The sequence below is a fragment of the Enhydra lutris genome, unplaced genomic scaffold (genome assembly GCF_002288905.1).
Source record: "Enhydra lutris kenyoni isolate GAN:26980312 unplaced genomic scaffold, ASM228890v2 scaffoldscaffold37, whole genome shotgun sequence".
NCBI classification, from domain to species: Eukaryota; Metazoa; Chordata; class Mammalia; order Carnivora; family Mustelidae; genus Enhydra; species Enhydra lutris.
This window is the reverse complement of record NW_019154121.1, coordinates 30754768-30772265: the sequence shown is the minus strand read 5'-3', so window position 1 is coordinate 30772265 and position 17498 is coordinate 30754768. Positions and strand designations below refer to the sequence as shown.

The 17498-nt window shown below is 36.3% G+C and overlaps 1 protein-coding gene across 4 annotated transcripts in view; it reads left to right on the top strand.

Annotated features, from left to right (window-relative positions):
- The window catches only part of LOC111154465 (limb development membrane protein 1), a 154483-nt gene that overhangs the window by 116061 nt on the left and 20924 nt on the right, over positions 1 to 17498 (top strand). For all 4 annotated transcript variants that reach the window (XM_022514072.1, XM_022514073.1, XM_022514074.1 and 1 more), the window contains 6 exons: positions 4060 to 4140; positions 9496 to 9572; positions 10191 to 10268; positions 12473 to 12546; positions 12776 to 12866; positions 14137 to 14203. In XM_022514072.1, the coding sequence (XP_022369780.1) occupies positions 4060 to 4140; positions 9496 to 9572; positions 10191 to 10268; positions 12473 to 12546; positions 12776 to 12866; positions 14137 to 14203 (468 nt within the window). The remainder of the gene's footprint in view (positions 1 to 4059; positions 4141 to 9495; positions 9573 to 10190; positions 10269 to 12472; positions 12547 to 12775; positions 12867 to 14136; positions 14204 to 17498) is intronic.

Genomic DNA, 17498 nt, shown 5'->3' with positions numbered 1-17498 from the left:
AGCCTCTGAATTCCCCTAGTGCATTAGCACCTGTGCCGTCTTGCACTTTGGGCCTGAATCCTCTGTTTTCTTTCTCCCTTAGAGAAAGGAGAACTGCTGCAGAAAGAAACCCCAGAGCACTGACACTTCTTCCTGCATTGTTGTTTCTGGCCAGTTTATCCCTAGGCGCCCGAAACGGAAATTGCTGGGCCCTCAGAATGGTTTGCATTGTCTGAAGGACTGTCTGACTTGATTCAGTGTGGAGGGAACAGTAGCGCGTAAGAGAACGCGCACTCACTGGAGACCGAGTGAAGAAGGCTAAGATGAGTATCTACAACGAGGCCCACTGAAGTTGAAAGTTAATGTAGAGACAAATAAGAATTTATACCTAGTCCCCAAAAGTAATATGGACTTTTAAGGAGATATAATTAGAACAACAACAACAAAAGGCCACCTAGAATATGAAAAAAAAATTAAAAATTCAGTAGACAAAAGATGAAGTAGTGCTTATGATAGGCAGTATAGTGACCCTGCAGAAGTAGCCAAGTCCTAACCACCCTGATCCTGTAAACATATTCCCTACATAGCCAAAGGGACTTTGTAAGGTAATTAGGTGAAGAGCTCAAGATTATCCCAGATGATCTCCTGGGCCCGGTGTCCTCATGGCATTGTTATAAGTGAGGGTTCGAGAAGATGTGACAGTGGAAGTAAATGTAGAGTGACCTGAAGAAGGGACCATGAGCCAAGGAGTGCAGGTGCCTCTAGAAGCTGGAAAAGACAAGGGAGCAGATGCTCTCCTAGAGTCTCCAGAAGTAACACAGTCCTGCTGACACCCAGATTTCAGACTTCTGATCTCTAGAACTGTAAGATAATAAATTTGTAGTGTTTAAGCCACTGAGTTAATGTACTTCGTTACAGCAGCAATGGGAGTGAGGACAGTCTTTCTGAAAATTGAATGAATTATCTGGTAGAATCTAGTGGGAGGCCTGTTGCATGTCACAAACCAAAAGTACAAAGAGAGGGAAACACCAGTGAAATGACACACAGACTGTAGAGCTAAGCTACTTAATTTAAGTAGTAAGCATCTAGAAGGAGGAAAAAGAACAAGTAGAAAAAAATTAAGTAAGTAGATAATAGAAGAAAATGTCAAGCTGAAGAAAGATTTTAGTGCAGGTTAAAAGACCAGAGTCCTAGAAAAGGTTATTAAACAGGACATTTAAAAGATCTAGATTTATTGTGTAACATTGTTAAATTCTAAGAATAGTGATAATAAAACACCTTACAAGCTTTCTTATAGAAAAATCACTTATAAAGGAGTGAGAAATCAACATCAAACTTTCCATTTGTAACCTGCTAAGGATTATTGAATAATATTGTTAGTTTTAAGGGTTGGGGGGGAATATTCCATTGAAAAACTCATATATTTATAAATATGTCATATGTATATTAGGACCAAAAAAGACATTTGTTTATTCCTTCATTTCATATCTGTATGTTGAGTATCTGGTTTGTGCTAGATACTATTCTAGACATTAAGGATATGGCAACTTTTATACTGAAAGAAAAATTTAATTATAATCTTATACCAAAAAATTAATTAATTAATTAATTAGAGGGGCCAGGGGAGGGGTAGAGGGAAATGGAGAGTCTTTTTTTTTTTTTTTTTTTTTTTTGAAAGGGAGAGTTTAAGTAGGCTCTATGCCAGCATGGAGCCTGTCTCAGGATTTGAGTTCATGATCCTAGATCATGACCTGAGCCAAAATCAAGAGTCAGACACTTAACCGACTGAGCCACCAGGCACCCTAGTATACTAAATATTTTTAAATAAATCTGAGCAAAATCCAGGATTTAGGAGGAGTGGGTGGGAAGCAGTGAAAGAACAGATAAAAGTATGAAAGCGTCACCTTGGTGCAGGAGCTATTCAGTAAAGCATCATTATGGGATTATAACTATATTATATTGAAAAAAAAGTACAAGTCTATGTGTGTTAACAGTGAGAAAGTAACCACCAAAGGACCAAATTAACATGGGGGAAAAGAATAAATAGAAGTTCTACTAGCTGGGAAAAGAAGAAATAAAGAGCAAAATAAACAGATATTATGAAATTACATGAAAGGAGAAAGAGCCACCAGTCTTCATAAAAAGCCAACTTATAGATGGCAGCACTCAGTCCCTGGATATCACTGTTGAGCTGTGGGGAAAAAACCTACTTTGAAGCCCACTCTGTGTCTAAACTCCTGATTTCATGAAATTATTTTCTTTTTTTTTTAAAGCTTCTTTGAATTGAGGTTTTTGGTTCAGTGGAAAACATTCTAATAAATACATCTCATTTCACATGGGAGAACACTGGGGTCAGAGAATGAGAACTTGAGAAAATCCCAATAAAATTTTGGAATTTAGCAGACCTGAGAAAACCTTCGAAGTAATCAGTTTAGCCAGACCCAAGGAAGCTAAATCCTAAGCCGTCTGTGCTTGATTTATATCCTGGAATCCCCCAGAGTCTCAAGAAGGGGCACCAGCAGATACGGAAGTGGAGTGAGTTTCAAGTAAGGAGGTTACTTGAAGATCCTGTTGATGAAGCGATTTGATCTCCACGTTTTTCCCTTCATCCAAGGTACCAGGCACTGCCTCTTTCCTGCCAAGAGAAGAGGGAGGGTTGTTCTCCAGAAAGTGAAACAGAGGCTGTGGCCTGGACACAGTGTGAAGTAGAGGATGGGGTGAGTGCTCACAGGCTCCCCTCTCCCTTCACTCGGACAGCTTAATATCTCAAGGAGATCAGAAGAGTCTTGTCTGGGGAGTCTGTGTAGCCCAGGGGGAAAGTCCCACAGATGGTGATAAATAAACATCTGAAAAGATGCTCAACCACATTTAGGGAAATGCATGTTAAAGTAACAATAAGAAAACATTTTTTATCCATCATACTGGCCAAAACTCAAGAATTACAACATCCAGTGCTAGGGTAAATACAGGAAGAAAATAGGTACTTTCAAAAGTTATAAATGGAAATGTAAATTATTATAATAATTTCTTTTTTTTTTCATATTTTTGGGGGAGAGAGAATGTGTGTGTGTGTGTACACATGTGTGAGCATGGAAGTAAGGGCAGAGGGAGAGGGGGAGAGAGAATTTAATCAGGCTCCATGCCCAGTGCAGAGCTTATTGTGGGGCTTGATCTCACGATCCTGAAATCATGACCTGAGCCGGAATCGAGTCCAGTGCTTAACTGACTGAGCCATCTAGGTGTCCTTATTTTTAAAAATTATTACAGTATTTAAACCATTACAGTAAATTACAATATTTGGAAGGAAGTAACCTTTAAATATCTCTTACCTGTACATGCTTATATCCTTTGACTCCGCAATTGAAATTTTGGGACTCTGTCCTGTAGAAACAATAGAATTAGAATATGCTGGATATGCATACAGAAATTTTTGCTCAACATTTTGTGTACTTGCAAAAAACAGAGGAAAACCTGACTAGTCATAAGTGGAATAACTCTGAATAAAATTGAAATGCATCCATACTATAGAATGTTATTCATTTGTTAAAGGTGTTGGCACTATCTGTAAACATGGATGTATCATTGATTAGGAAAGCAAGTGGTAAAATAACATGTCTGCTTTAATCCACTCCTATAAGATATATAATAGAAACCATGTGTATGATATGTGTATATACATGAATAGTTACATGATCATGAAGAAAGGTGTGGAAGCATCAACCAGACTGTTACCAGTTGTCCCTTTAGGGAGGTGGTTTAGAGAATGAGATCGTGCATTTCTTCCACTTTCTATAGTCGTATGATACTTTTGTCATTATTGAAAAATTAACAATGGATCAAGTAAAAGTTTATCAAAGTCAGGCATTTTCTAGGAAACAGGTAGTATTTAATCAGTAAGAACTTGAAGTCTTAAGTGATGAAGAAATGGATATATTTTCCAGTGGATCACAACAGCATTTGTTTTTATTCTCTGTGATCAGGGTTTGTAGTGTGTTATCCTATATTTTAATTTGAGGGCTACCCATTCTATGCCGTTAAGGTTCTGTTGTTGCACTTCTAAAATGTATTTGTTTTTGACAGGACTGTCTTCATCAGTGGAATACAATATAATGGAGTTGGAACAAGAACTTGAAAATGTGAAGACTCTTAAGACAAAATTAGGTACTGTACATTTTTGTTCTTGACTCATGTACTGGTCTTGGATTCTTTCCAAAGACTTTCCTATAGTCTGAAATATTCAAAAAAATTATGAAATCTTTAGTGTATGTTATAAGCTTCCAATCTGTCCAAAGCTATTGATACAGACTGTTTCTTAGTTTGGGGAGAGGATAAATTCCCATTTTTTTTTTTCTTTTTTTTTTTTTTTGTTTCATACAAGCATAAAATGACTTTTCAGATGCTGATGTTCAGAGATGTCAGTCTGTTGTCTCTTCACTTGCATTATTTCTGACAAATAATCTTCTGTCATCCTCATCTTTTGAGTCTTTTTTCTCTCTCTGCTTTTAAGATGTCCTCTTTGTCATTGACTTTGAACAGTTTGATTCACGTGTGCTTTAGAGTAGTTTCCTTTATGCTTCTGATGCATTGGGTTCATTGAGTCTCTTGGATCTGGGAATTTATAGTTTTCATCTAATTTGGAACATTTTTGGCCACTGTTTTTCCAAATGTTTTTTTCTTTTCTTCTCTGTGCCCCTGTTTCAGGGACTCCAGCTGCATGTACACTGCTCCCCCCCCCCCCCGAAGTTGCCCCCCAAACTCATGGATTTTCCTTTATTTTTCAGATTTTTTTTTCTGTGTGTTTCATTTTGGATAGTTCCTATTACTATATGTTCATGTTCACTACTCTTTTCTCTTGCGTATCTAATCTACATTTAATCCTATCTATTGTATTCTCAAATACTGCATTTTTTAAAAATTGTTTTTAAATAGGCTCCATGCCCAGTGTGGAGCCCAGTGCAGGGCCTGAGCACACGATCTTGAGATCAAGACCTGAGCTGAGATTGAATTAGATGCTCAACCGACTGAACCCAGGCATTCTCAGATACTGTAGTTTTTATATATAGAAGTTCTGTTTAGAACTTAGTCTGTGTCCTCCACTTTTTAAAAAATATGGCATACATTATATAGTAGCACTTATAGTGTTTTTATCTGCTAATTCTAACTTCTGTGTTAGTTCTTGATAGATTTTGATTGATTGACTTTTCTTCTCATCATTGGGTGTATTTTTGTGGTTTTATGCATGGCAATTTTTGATTGGATAGTGGACACTGAGAATCTTATTGCTGGTTGCTGATGTTTTTGTATTCCCATAAGTGTGGAACTTTATTCTGGGATGCAGTTAAGTTACTTGGAAGCAGTTTGATATTCTTGGGTTTTGCTCTGAAGGCTTGTCAGGCACGGCTAGAGCAGCATTTCCTCTAGGGTCAGTCAAGGCAACTGTGCTCATGATTGATGAGGTCTTGTTCCTGTCTTGGGGGAACAGGCCCTATTCTTGGCCCTTTATAATGGTTGGTTACTGCTGCTCCATCTAACCTTTTTGGGTGGTTCTTTCTTCAGCTGAGGGTGGTTTGTTCATGTACCTGAGCTGATCTTTACCCAACTGAAGACTCAAAGATAACTCTCTGAAGATCCGGGGGAGTCTGGGGACTTTTGTCGGTGGCACTTTGCTCTGTACAGTCCAGCTAACTAGGTTTCTCCACACTCCTGTTTTATGTCTTCAACTCAACGAATAAGTAGGGCTTTGCTTGGGTTCCTGTGCCCACTACTGTGGCCAGTAAACTGTCGAGAGACCGTAAGCAGGGCAAACCCACGGCTTGCCTCTTTGCTTCCCACCTCTCAGAGATCATTGTCTTCCGTGACTGCATATCCAGGGTCGAAACTGTTTCATATGCATGTGTGTTTTGTTTCCTGATTCCTTCAGCCTGGGTAGAAAATTGGTCCCTGTGATTACTTTGTCTTCAGAAATTGTTTTGTTGTTGAAAATTTATTCATTTTCATTTTTCTTTTTTCATTGAAGTGTCATTACGATGTGCTGTTATGTTAGTTTCAGGGATACAATATAGTGATTCAGTAATTCGCATATTACTCAGTGCTCATCGTGGTATTTAACCCATCCTCCACCCACTTCCCTCTGCCAGTCTCCAGTTTGTTCTCCGTATTTAAGGGTCTGTTTTTTTGGTCTTCCTTCCTTCCTTCCTTTTTTACTTTGTTTTGTTTTTTAAATTCCACATCTGAATGAAATTATATGGAATTTGTCTTTCTCTGACTAACATACTTTACTTAGTGTAGTACACACTAGCTCTATGCATGTTGTTGCACATGGCAAGATTTCATTCTTTTTTTTGTGGCTGAGTAATATTCCCGTGTGTGTGTATGTGTGAATGTATATGTTTCAAGTCTTTACTCATTCATCTATGGATGAACACTTGGGTTGTTTCCATGTCTTGGCTGCAAAAAAACAATAAAAATTGTTTTTCTTGTTTGTTTTCTTTGGGTACCCAGTATTGGAAGTACTGGATTGTTTGGTAATTCTATTTTTAATTTTTTGAGGAACCTCCATAGTGTTTTCCACGGTGGCTTCCCCAGGTTGTATTCCCACCGACAGTGCACGAGGGTTCCTTTTTCTCTGCATCTTTGCCAACACTTGTTATTTCTTGTGTTATTTGATTTTAGTTATTCTGACAGGTATAAGGTGATAACTTATTGTGGTTTTATTTGCATTTTCTTGATGGTGAATGATGTTGAGCATCGTTCCATGTGTTTATTGGACATCTGGATGTCTTCTTTGGAAAAATGTCTATTCAAGTCCTCTTTTCATTTTTTAATTTGGTGCTGGGTTGTGTAAATTCTTGTATATTTTGGATATTAACTCTTTAGTGGATATATCATTTCAAATACCTTCTCCCACTCTATAGGTTGCTCTCATTTTCATTTTTGTAAACAACATCATATTGCCTAAAGTTACTTTATTCATTCTATGGTTGATGGATATTTGATGTGTTTATCTTTTGTTATGAATAATATTGGTATAAACATTGTTCTCCATATCTCTGGTACATATGTTTTTTTAGGATATGTACCTGGAAGTGGAATTATAGGCTCATTGAGTATGTGGACGTACAACTTTTTTAAAAATAATGCCAAATCGTTTTCCCAGGTAGTGGTATTATTTTGCATTTGTTTTAAGCATGAGTAAGACATCTTGCTCCACATCTTTGTCACCAGTTGACAGTGTTGGACTCTACATTTTTACCAATTTAGTGGTTGTGAAGTCGTTTTCACTGGTGTTTTAATTTATATGTCCCTGATTTGTGTTTTCAGTGTTCATTTAGCTTCTGCCTGAAGAACATCTGTTAGCATTTCATTAGTGCTAGTTTGTTGGCAATGGATTCTCTCAGTTTTTGTTTCCTGAAAACATTTTTACTTGCCTTCTCATCAGTAGGACATTTTTACAGAATTTAGAATTCTTATTTGATAGTTTTCAACATTGAAAAGATGTCTTATTAGTGTCTTCTGGTTTCTGGTTAAAAAAGTTGTATCGTTGCCCTTTTGAAAGCTTTAGGATTTTCTTTTTGTCTTTGTTTAGTAGTTCTAGCCTGATGTGCTCAGGTTTGGTTTTCTTTGTGTTTATTCTTCTGAGATCTGTGCTACTTCATCAGCGTGTAGCCTAATGTCTTTTATCCATTTGGGGACTTGTTGGCCATTGTCTCATCAAATACTGCTTCTGCTATTCCTTTTCTTTAAGTTCCTTCAACCCTAGCTGCATATGCGCTAGACCTTTTCACTCCTGTATTATTTTCTGAGTTTCCCCTCCTTTACCACATTCTTTGATCTGTAATTTTTTCTATTGATGTGTCTTCCATTTCATGGTCTTTTCAGCTGTGTCATAACTATTGCTAAATTATCTCCTGAAGTCTTAATTTTAGTTACAGTATTTTTCGGTTCTAGAATTTTCATTCAGTTATTTTCCTCAATTCAAATTATGACATTTGCCATCTTGTCACTTATCTTATTGAACATATTAATCAGTTATTTTAAGGCTTCTTTCTGGTAAGTTCAATATTTGGATAAACTGAAAGTCTGTATCTATTATCTTTTTTCTTTGTCTTGTCTCCAGGGAATGTTTGATTGTCAGGCATTTCTTATACAAAATAAAAACTCTGGATAATGTTTTCTTCTTGAGAGGGTTTACTTTTCCTTCTGCTCTGCAGTTAAGAGTAGGGACAGATCCTTTCACCTGTCTGGGCTGGTGATTGTTCCAGAGTGGGTTTTGGTCTTCACGAGGGCAGGTCGATTTGCAGTTTGGCCTTGCTCCTAGTGTATAGCGTTCCTAAGTGAGAGCTTGGGTGTTTTGTTGTTGGCTGTGATACCATCTTATTCATGAACCCTGAACGTTAGTTTTTATCTCAAGAAACGTGAGCCTGGGGGCGCCTGGGTGGCTCAGTGGGTTAAGGCCTCTGCCTTTGGCTCAGGTCATGATCCCAAGGTCCTGGGCTCTCTGCTCAGCAGGGAGCCTGCTTCCCTTCCTCTCTCTCCGCCTGCCTCTTTGCCTGCTTGTGATCTCTGTCAAATAAATAAATAAAATCTTTAAAAAAAGAAAAAGAAAAAGAAACGGGAGCCTGACAGAAGCTTTGCTCCTTCTCTTTGCTGTACCTTCCTGTCACTCTTTCAGCCTGCTGGCCACTGTGCCTTGAAGGGCAGGAGGCTGAACGTTCGGCTTCCTTCTTTTTCCTTTGCTTTTCTCTGTGATTATAGCCTCTCAAATTTTGGCTTCTTTGGTAGCCCCACACTCCAATTTTTGTTTTCCTGATGCTGTTGAGTTTGCTGAAAGCATTGCTTTAGCATCATTTTCTTTTACTCACTGATATTTGCTTCATTTCTCAGCTTCATGGGGCCACGTCATTATACGTTGGAAAACTGTTGAGGGAAAGATAGTGCAAGTGGGAGGGCTCACATCAATCCGTTTCATAGAGGATTGACCTCACAGCTTTGTTGTGGTAATTCTGATTCCTTCATGCAGACTTTTTTCTTAGTTAAGTTTGTTCTTACCAGTTGTTCATAGCATGAGGATTGGTGCGATATCACGTAGATCACTGTAGCCAGAAGTTTGCTTCCACCTTTAGAAAACTGGAGGTTTTTATCTTTGGATTAGAGGGGATTTTTACTCATGTTAATTTAGTCACTCAAATCTATATCAATATGTAAATCTACATAAAATACAAACATTTCTATATTTTTATAGCAAGCTGTGTATTAACAGTACATTTTGTTAGAAACTGAAATGTCTTTACAGAGCTAAAATGTAAGCATTATAGGATTGAACTATTCAACGTAGCAAAGTGATTTTAAAACTCTGATTTTTATAGTTTATGGAGGAAAATAAAAAATAATTTGTGTTTGTGAAAAAGAAACTATATAAAAATAATACATACTAATTCTAACAGTAAGGAATGAAAACGTGATTCTGAAGAGAATTTTTGGAAATCTTTGTTGTATTTTGTTTTTTTTTCCTAATAGAGAGGCGAAAAAAAGCTTCAGCATGGGAAAGAAATTTGGTGTATCCTGCTGTTATGGTTCTCCTTCTAATTGAGACAGTAAGAATTTATTTGCCTAGTTAAATAAAGCAAATTATTTTTTATTTACTTTGGTATTTGAATATGGTAACTCCCTCAGCTAAATGGTTTCAAGTAAACTGGTTTTCTGTCAACAGGGTTAAAATCCATCCATACTTGTATTTGGAAAAACTCAATAAAGCAAAAATGGAAATTAATGGCATTTTTTTTAAGTCCTCAAGATTAACTATTTCCTCATGGAAACAGGACATTTATTCTTTGGCGCCATTTAGAACTAAGAGATGAGGTATTGCAGATATCTTGCTTCAGACTCTGATGGGATGTGAAAATTATATTCTTAATTAGTTCTGATAACTATTAGCCATTTTTTAAATCTGTGGAGTTGTGGGTTTCCAGTTGGTGGAATCATTCAGTAACTGAATCTATATTATTAGCTTTAGTCACAAGCTTTGAAATTGTAATAATTTGCAGAAGCTTTTAGAGTTTTTGCAGATAGTTTGATTACTTCCCGTTTGTGTGTAGAATTTTGGTCTTCTCTGTTCTGAAGCATATATTTGGTCTATAACTTAGATTTTAATACATGTGTACTCACAAAATATCTGTGAAATTCAGAACTGATGATCATTTTTTATGTTGTAGTCCATCTCGGTCCTCTTGGTGGCTTGTAATATTCTTTGCCTGTTGGTTGATGAAACAGCCATGCCAAAGGGAACAAGGGTAAACTGCTTTAAATGTCTTTCTTTTGCAAAAGTGTTCTGTATATATACCCTGAGTGTTTCAAATAAGTAATTTAAAACATCACCTTTCTGTACCTATGTTTCAGGTTGTATGAATTTCCTTATGTGAAGAGCCTTCGTAAACAGTGCTCGTGACCTATGACTTGTTTCTAATTTCTTACTCAGTTGGCTAGCCCTTTTATCGGATATCATTTTCCTTTTAGACTTTGTATCACAGTTTACTTTTATTTTGCTGTAGTTCATATTTGGAATTCTTTACGAAAATTTATACTCTGTGAAATAGTGATGTGGAAGGAGTTTATTGGATGGAGTCGTAGTGTTTGCTGAAGATCCTGGTATGTGGCTGGTAGGCACTCAGGTTTCAAGAGAGTCACGCATTTTATGAAACTGAGTCAAATGTTTAGTTACTAGAGGAGAGTCAGATATATATCTTTTCATGAATTAACTTTGTTTTCTCTCTTGTCTAAAAGTTGATGATTCTATTAAATTCTATCTTTTAGCCTGTTTAAATATATTCTCCATCTAGAAGGTAGTTATCACTAAAGATGCATATTTAGCACACTTCTAGGACTCTGTAGACTTTTGATTACTTAAAGTAGCATTTACATTCTAATGTTTTCATATATTTTTCTAAGTCAGTAGCTTTCTTATTCCCCATAGAAAGGACTTCAAAACTCTTCCAGACTTTTAGTGCCACTTCTCTCTCTGAACCAGAGGATGTATCCCTTTCCTCTCGTAGAAACAAGCCAACATCAACCTAAATTTCTTCCCTTCAGTCCACAATGGAGATGCCCTCCTCTTTGAATTTCAGGCATATTCTCCAGTTAGATCCTGCCCTCCTCTAACTTTTGCTGGACCTTATGCCTTCTGTTACTGCCCACTGTCTAGCCTGCCACCAAGCTTTCCAGGTGCCTCATTCCACAAGCAAACAACACTGAAGGGTACTTCATCTGCAGCCTGGTCTTTATCTTTTGTTTAGACCCAAATTCATTGATAGAGCAGGAAGTTATCTACTATGTTGGCTTCTGTTCACTTTGTGACCCTCTGTTATACATTGCACGCTGCGTAAGTCCCATGCCGCCATGGTACATTTTTGTACCATCCCCTTAGTGTATCACACAGAGGGAGCAGGGCCCATGCATGATTCTGTAAATAAATCAGATCATCCTAATCCTGCCTGGAGGACTTCTCTTGAGACAGGGAATATATCCAAAATGTTTTTCACCCAGCCAGTAAGCCATTAGCATTCATTTCTTTGTCAAAAGATTAACAAAAAGTTGATAGGTCTTTGATTTGTATATATATATATATATATATATATATATATGAAATTTCCATGAGTATTCTTACTTCTTTAGGCCAAAATTAGAATGTGTATATGATATGTATGATATTACTTATTGGTTTATTTTCTATTAACCTGGCTATACATTCTTAATTTTCCTGGTATTTTTGTTTGCTACAATTAGAGCTGATAGTAGAATAGTAGTTCATATTTGAATACTTCCTTTAATTGGTAAGCTGTGAAAATATTCTTCCTACTTTAATAAGAAATTATTTTTTTGCCTGTTTGGTCTCATTAATAAATGCTAGTTTTTCTGCTTGTTTTTTTAAGTTCTAGATAAAGATAGGTTTCCACAATAGCTATAATGTTTTGGAAAACTGTGTAGTGTTACATTAAAACAATTTGTGTTAACTAAGTTATATCTTTTAAAAATGTCTGAATTCCCAAGGAAGATTTGGGGAAACAAAATTTTCAACTGTAGAAATAGGATATGCACATTCAGTCTTTCTATGCTTAGCCTACTTTGATATATTTTAATTGTATAATTTTTATATGTTGTCATAAGGTTTATTTAAATAACTATATCTTCTATTCCTGTGGTACTGTTTTAAAGAAATTTCTTCCAATAAGATTCAGGGCTCTTAACAATAAGCACAATATCGTTTTTATGAGTAAATTACATTTTAGATAAATCAGAGATGTTTTGAACTTGTTGAAATTATTAACACATGCTTGCATTAGTTGGCGAATGCAGTCTAGTGTCATGTTTTATTCTTAGAAAATCTAGATGCTGTTTTAGGGTATTAAAAGTCCTAATTCCTGTATTTAAGAAATAGTTTTAGGGAAAGCAAATGTATAGTGTCATTGAATTCTGAAAAGTGGTTTTTTTCCCCCCCCAGGGTCCTGGAATAGGAAATGCTTCTCTTTCTGCTTTTGGTTTTGTGGGAGCTGCACTTGAAATCATTTTGATTTTGTATCCTTTCTTTAACTAAACATTGTTTAACAAATTTTCTGTTTAGTTTCTGGGACAGTGGTAATTTACTAAGACACTTGCCTAGAAGGGAAAAACAAGTCAGTCTTCCTCAAGCACACCAAGTGGCTTTTTGTTTTGTTTTTCCTTTGGACCTCAAGAGTTTCTGGAGACTACTGAGAACTTAAGGAAACTTGCATTCTTTGGAGAGTTTTTTCCTTGATTCTCACAGCTATCTTATGGTATCCTCTGTTGTCGGTTTCTATAGCCTGCGATTTTTTGGAAATTTTATTCCCAAGAAGGATGACACAACTATGACAAAGGTAAGGCAAAGTCTTAGGTGCCTGTGCCTCCCTTTTGCATTCCAAGGCAAATGAACTGTTTTATTTTTGTAATCGCCCTGAATGGTTCATTTGCTGCGATAGGTATTTGTTTGTAAATTGCATAAACACAAACTGAAAGATTTTGAAAATGCTGAATGAGTGGGAAAAGGATGTGCTGCTCTGTTTAATTTGGACGGCATCCATTCACTTGGAAATGCATAGAACTGCAGAGCTTGTTAACCAGCCGCAGAAGGCTACTGAAAGGGCTCTTTCTCCTCTAAAGAAAACGTATTGCTAATGAGTAACTTTGATTGTGCAAACTGTACTTCAGGGAGCTTGTTTGAAATCTGAAGAACTTAGTTGCTACAAGTAGTAGAGACAAAGTATTTCAAATTTGAATAATTAAAGCAAGACGGAAGAGTTCTATTCAGAAACATTTTGTAGTCTGAGGCTAATTTGACTTCCTACAATGTGTCATTGGCTTTGGAATGACAAAGACTGTTACCTTATATAGTGACTACATCTTTTTAAAATATTCCCACAGCCTGACCATGAAGAATAAGTAATAAGAGCTGCTGGTTTCTTTTCTTTTTATTATAGATCACATATTTTCAGCCTATCTTAAAAAGGAAAAGTTATTTTATGTGCTTTGTTTACATATCTATAGAATGCTCTGACTTGTTGAGATGCGTAGCATCTAGTGTCAGTGACCATCAGCATTAGTCAGTATTTCAGCTCCTTTTATTTGATAGGGAAGAATAAGCGTCGGACACATTGGGAATGAATTATTAGAATTTAGGGCTTTTAGATTTCTAGCATTTTGGGATTAAAACTTATAATAGTTTAATGTGTTAGAAGTAGATATTATATATCTTGAGCAGTAGTCTGGCTTTAAAAATATAGTCAGAAGTATTAAATGTATTCATTCTATTTTACTTGACAGGCAAACCTTTTTAAAATTGGCAACCGCAACCAGTAATGTAAGATGCGTTGTCTGAGATGTGATTTCAGTGTCCTATAACTTGATAGTCGTGCCAACTACTGTCCCTGTCTTTTAGAACTTTACAGATGTAACTTTAAATATTTGTAGAAAACATTTCTTACTCTCTTTAAGTTCTATATTGAGTGATATCATTAAGAAGTTAGCAGAGTACAGTGCAGCAGTGCAAGGTGAGTAGGATGTGCAGTGAGTTCCCAGAATGTGAGTGGATTGACTGCATTCGTCATTCTGCTGTCTGACTGCCCAATATTCTTTGTGATCCCCACATAGATCATTGGGAATTGTGTGTCCATCTTGGTCTTGAGCTCTGCACTGCCTGTGATGTCAAGAACACTGGGTAGGTTTCCGGGAGAAATGTCCATTTGAAGTCCATACCTTGTTAATCGTATCTTTCTTAAACTTCTGCCTTAACTTGTAGTTTCTGCACTTTTTCAAAAAGACCATCCTTTGAAATATAATATTTCCTTTCACATTATTTTATAAGTTTACTTCTGTACTTAGGTTATGTAAGAACCATACCAAAACAATTTATTTTTTTAAATACTTAAAAATGTTCCTTCTTCAAACAATGGGCAGTTTTTTCTACTGAGTAGTTAAGCTTTTTGAGTTCTCCAGTGAGAAAACTGTGATATTTAAAAAAAAAAAACACACTGTTTAACGTCTAGAAAGTATTAAACTAATTTTTCTTACATGAAATGTTTTTTAAAAACTTTTAGTATGTGGTTTAAAAAATTGAAAATGTGTAAAACTTACTTTAAGCTGCTTCATGTCCATGAAATAGACTTGAAAACAGGGAGATCTTTGAGAGCATGAGCTGATCTCAAGGGCATCCTTTAGTTTTTTAATTTTTTTCTTGCCTGTCATTTATATAGTTTTCTTAATTTTTTATAGGAAGGATCTTTTAAAAGTAACACATTTCTACGTTGTCATTAGAAAGTTGGGCAAATCCTCACTTGGCCCTTCTGCTCTTTTATAAAGCATGTTACAGTCTGTGATCTCGCTTCTTGGCTAAATGTTATTTCAGACCAAAGTCTCCGTTAGGCAGTTCTGTTTGGTTTTCTGGACTTAGGTTTCCACTTAAGAGTGTTCACAAATGATTAGAAGAATCCCATCATTCAACCGCGCCAACTTGCTCATAACAGAAATTACTAGTCGCTTTGAGTTGCCTTTGTTTACCTCTTCTGTTGCCTCCCTTGTTGATTCAAGACTCCTGGGCAGCAGGGAGGCAGGATGCGAGAGGGAAATAGAGGCTTTATGGTTATCTGTGCAACCCTTACCGAGAATTTCATGTTTTAGCAAGAAGTGAAATCTAAGTATTCAGTGGGAAGGGACCGCTGTTCCGTAGACGAATACACAGCTTATTTACTCAGTGGTCTCACCTCTTTTGTGTTTGCTTTACAGGACTTGTTATTGTTTTGACATCTGCTTGTGGGGTGCTAATCTTGAAAATGCCAAAAGTATGCACGACAGTAACTTCATTTGTAACTGAGTGATATCGTTTGTATTGTCACAGTCCAACAGTAATTCCTATGATATTATAGCCACCCTACCGTTTAGTCATTTAAAAAACTTACTTACTGTGATCTGTTACTTAAGATTAATTGTTAATAGTGGTATATACTGAATTTATGGAAGAAAATTGCATGGTAGGTATACTTTTAATACAAAGAAAACAAATTAATGGCAAAATTTGCTTTTTGAAGATCAACAAATTAAATTCCTGAGTAGTTTGCCATAGAGATAACTAAAAAGAAGAAAAAGAAAGATGGGACAATTAGAGTGCAGCTAACAAACGCCCGGACCCAGCTGTCCAAACAGGATTAATGGAGCGCATTAGGGTACAGTGAGTCATGTGGCGCTTTGCAAAATATCAACACGCACTGCATTACAGGTTATGCCCAGTGGCACTGAATAGATGAAAAGAAGTAAATACGTTAAACAGATTCATGGAGGCTTTTCACAGTATTAAAAAAGCAAATTTCTGGACTAAAAGAAGCAGCTTTATTTTAGTATTATGGGAAATGCAAACTAGAGAGTTACTTTGTAATTCCTCTATTAACCCTTTAGGACCGAGCCTTTGATTTTTAAGAAGATAAAATGTGGAGAATTGTCATGAATGTTATCCTGGTGTATAACAGGGTTTTGATTTACCAGCTGAAAAGCTCATAAGCCTAGAATAGAGGATGTGTTTCACAACCACATTCCAAGCTATGAAAGTTTTCACTCTTTCTCATTGCCTCTCCAAAGGAAAGCCTGACTCTTAGGGTGCTCTCATCTGCCCCTGGGAATTCCACCAGCAGCACCCATCACTTACAGTGAAATGAGAATTGAAATAGCAGGGAAAATCCAACATTACCTGTATATGAGCAGCCCTTCTCTTGTTTCAACAGTTTATCAGTGATAGTTTTTACTTTAATTGTAAATTGAAAATATATTAAATCCTGTGTAAAAGAATTTGATGATATTTTTGCTTCAAAAATGAAAGTGTTACATGATTTTTTTTGGTTTTTGGTTTTTTAATTTGTGTATTTTAATTTGCTAGCTGGTGTCGTTGGTGCAACGGAGGTGTCATTAAACTCTAGCTTTAGACTTCAGTGCCTGGTGTGATAGGACACATTCATTAAAGAATTCCTTTGATCAGTTTCTTATATTTGATTATGCAAGAATTTGTAGTAATTGAAAAATTGCCACAGAGTAGATTTCATGAGCATATCACTTGACAACGAAGAATTAAGTTGTGAAGACGATTTGACCATGTATTTTAAGCTAAAAGTAATTAATATAAATGATGGTTTTATTGTCTATAGGAAACACAAAAAATCTAAGCTTTGCATTTCTTATTCAAACTCTTTAAAGCCCTTTAAAAATAATGCCATGTCAGTGCATATGATTTCCAGAACATTGCTTTGCTGCCTGTTTAGACTTTATAGTTCTGAAGAATCCAACATTTTGGAGGACTTGATGTGCAGTGAACAGTTCACTGTTTGCTTTGACGCTGACTAGAGGAAGTGGCTGGTGAACATGGTGAAAATAGCACAGCACCAAGCCTAGAGAACTCCCTGTAGATGCCCACACTTTTCTGCAATACAATATTTTAAAAGCAGCAATGAATTCTGTAAGAACAGATTTTAGAGGATTGCTGATATGCTCCAATTATGCCTAATCAAGAAAATACTGAGAGATGGACTTCATTTTGCATTCCCCTTCAGATAGCCCTCCCGTGAGCAGGCTCCTTTAACAGGGAAGATTTTTCTCAAATGTAACCAACAGACTTTGCAATGGTGTTACTAATTTCTTTTGTAAAATTATCTTTATAGTTATTCGGAAGCTCTTTCTGTAACTTGTAAGCTGTACAAGGCCCAAATGCCGATTTTTAAAAGAAAATATACTTAGGATATTAAAACAAGAACACTTACTCCTTTGAATCACCTTGAATTTATTTTTTAGTATTTTTCCTCTGGGTCCCATTTAGTCCCTCATCTTGCAGGAGATAAAATGGATTACTCCTTCATTCCTTAATGAAGGGAACCTGTTTAAAAACTGCTCCGTCTTGGAGAGGTCGTGATTTAGGGTTTCATAAATATACTATTAATCTTTACCCTGGGCTGCTTCTCTCCAGTTCTCAGTGTAAA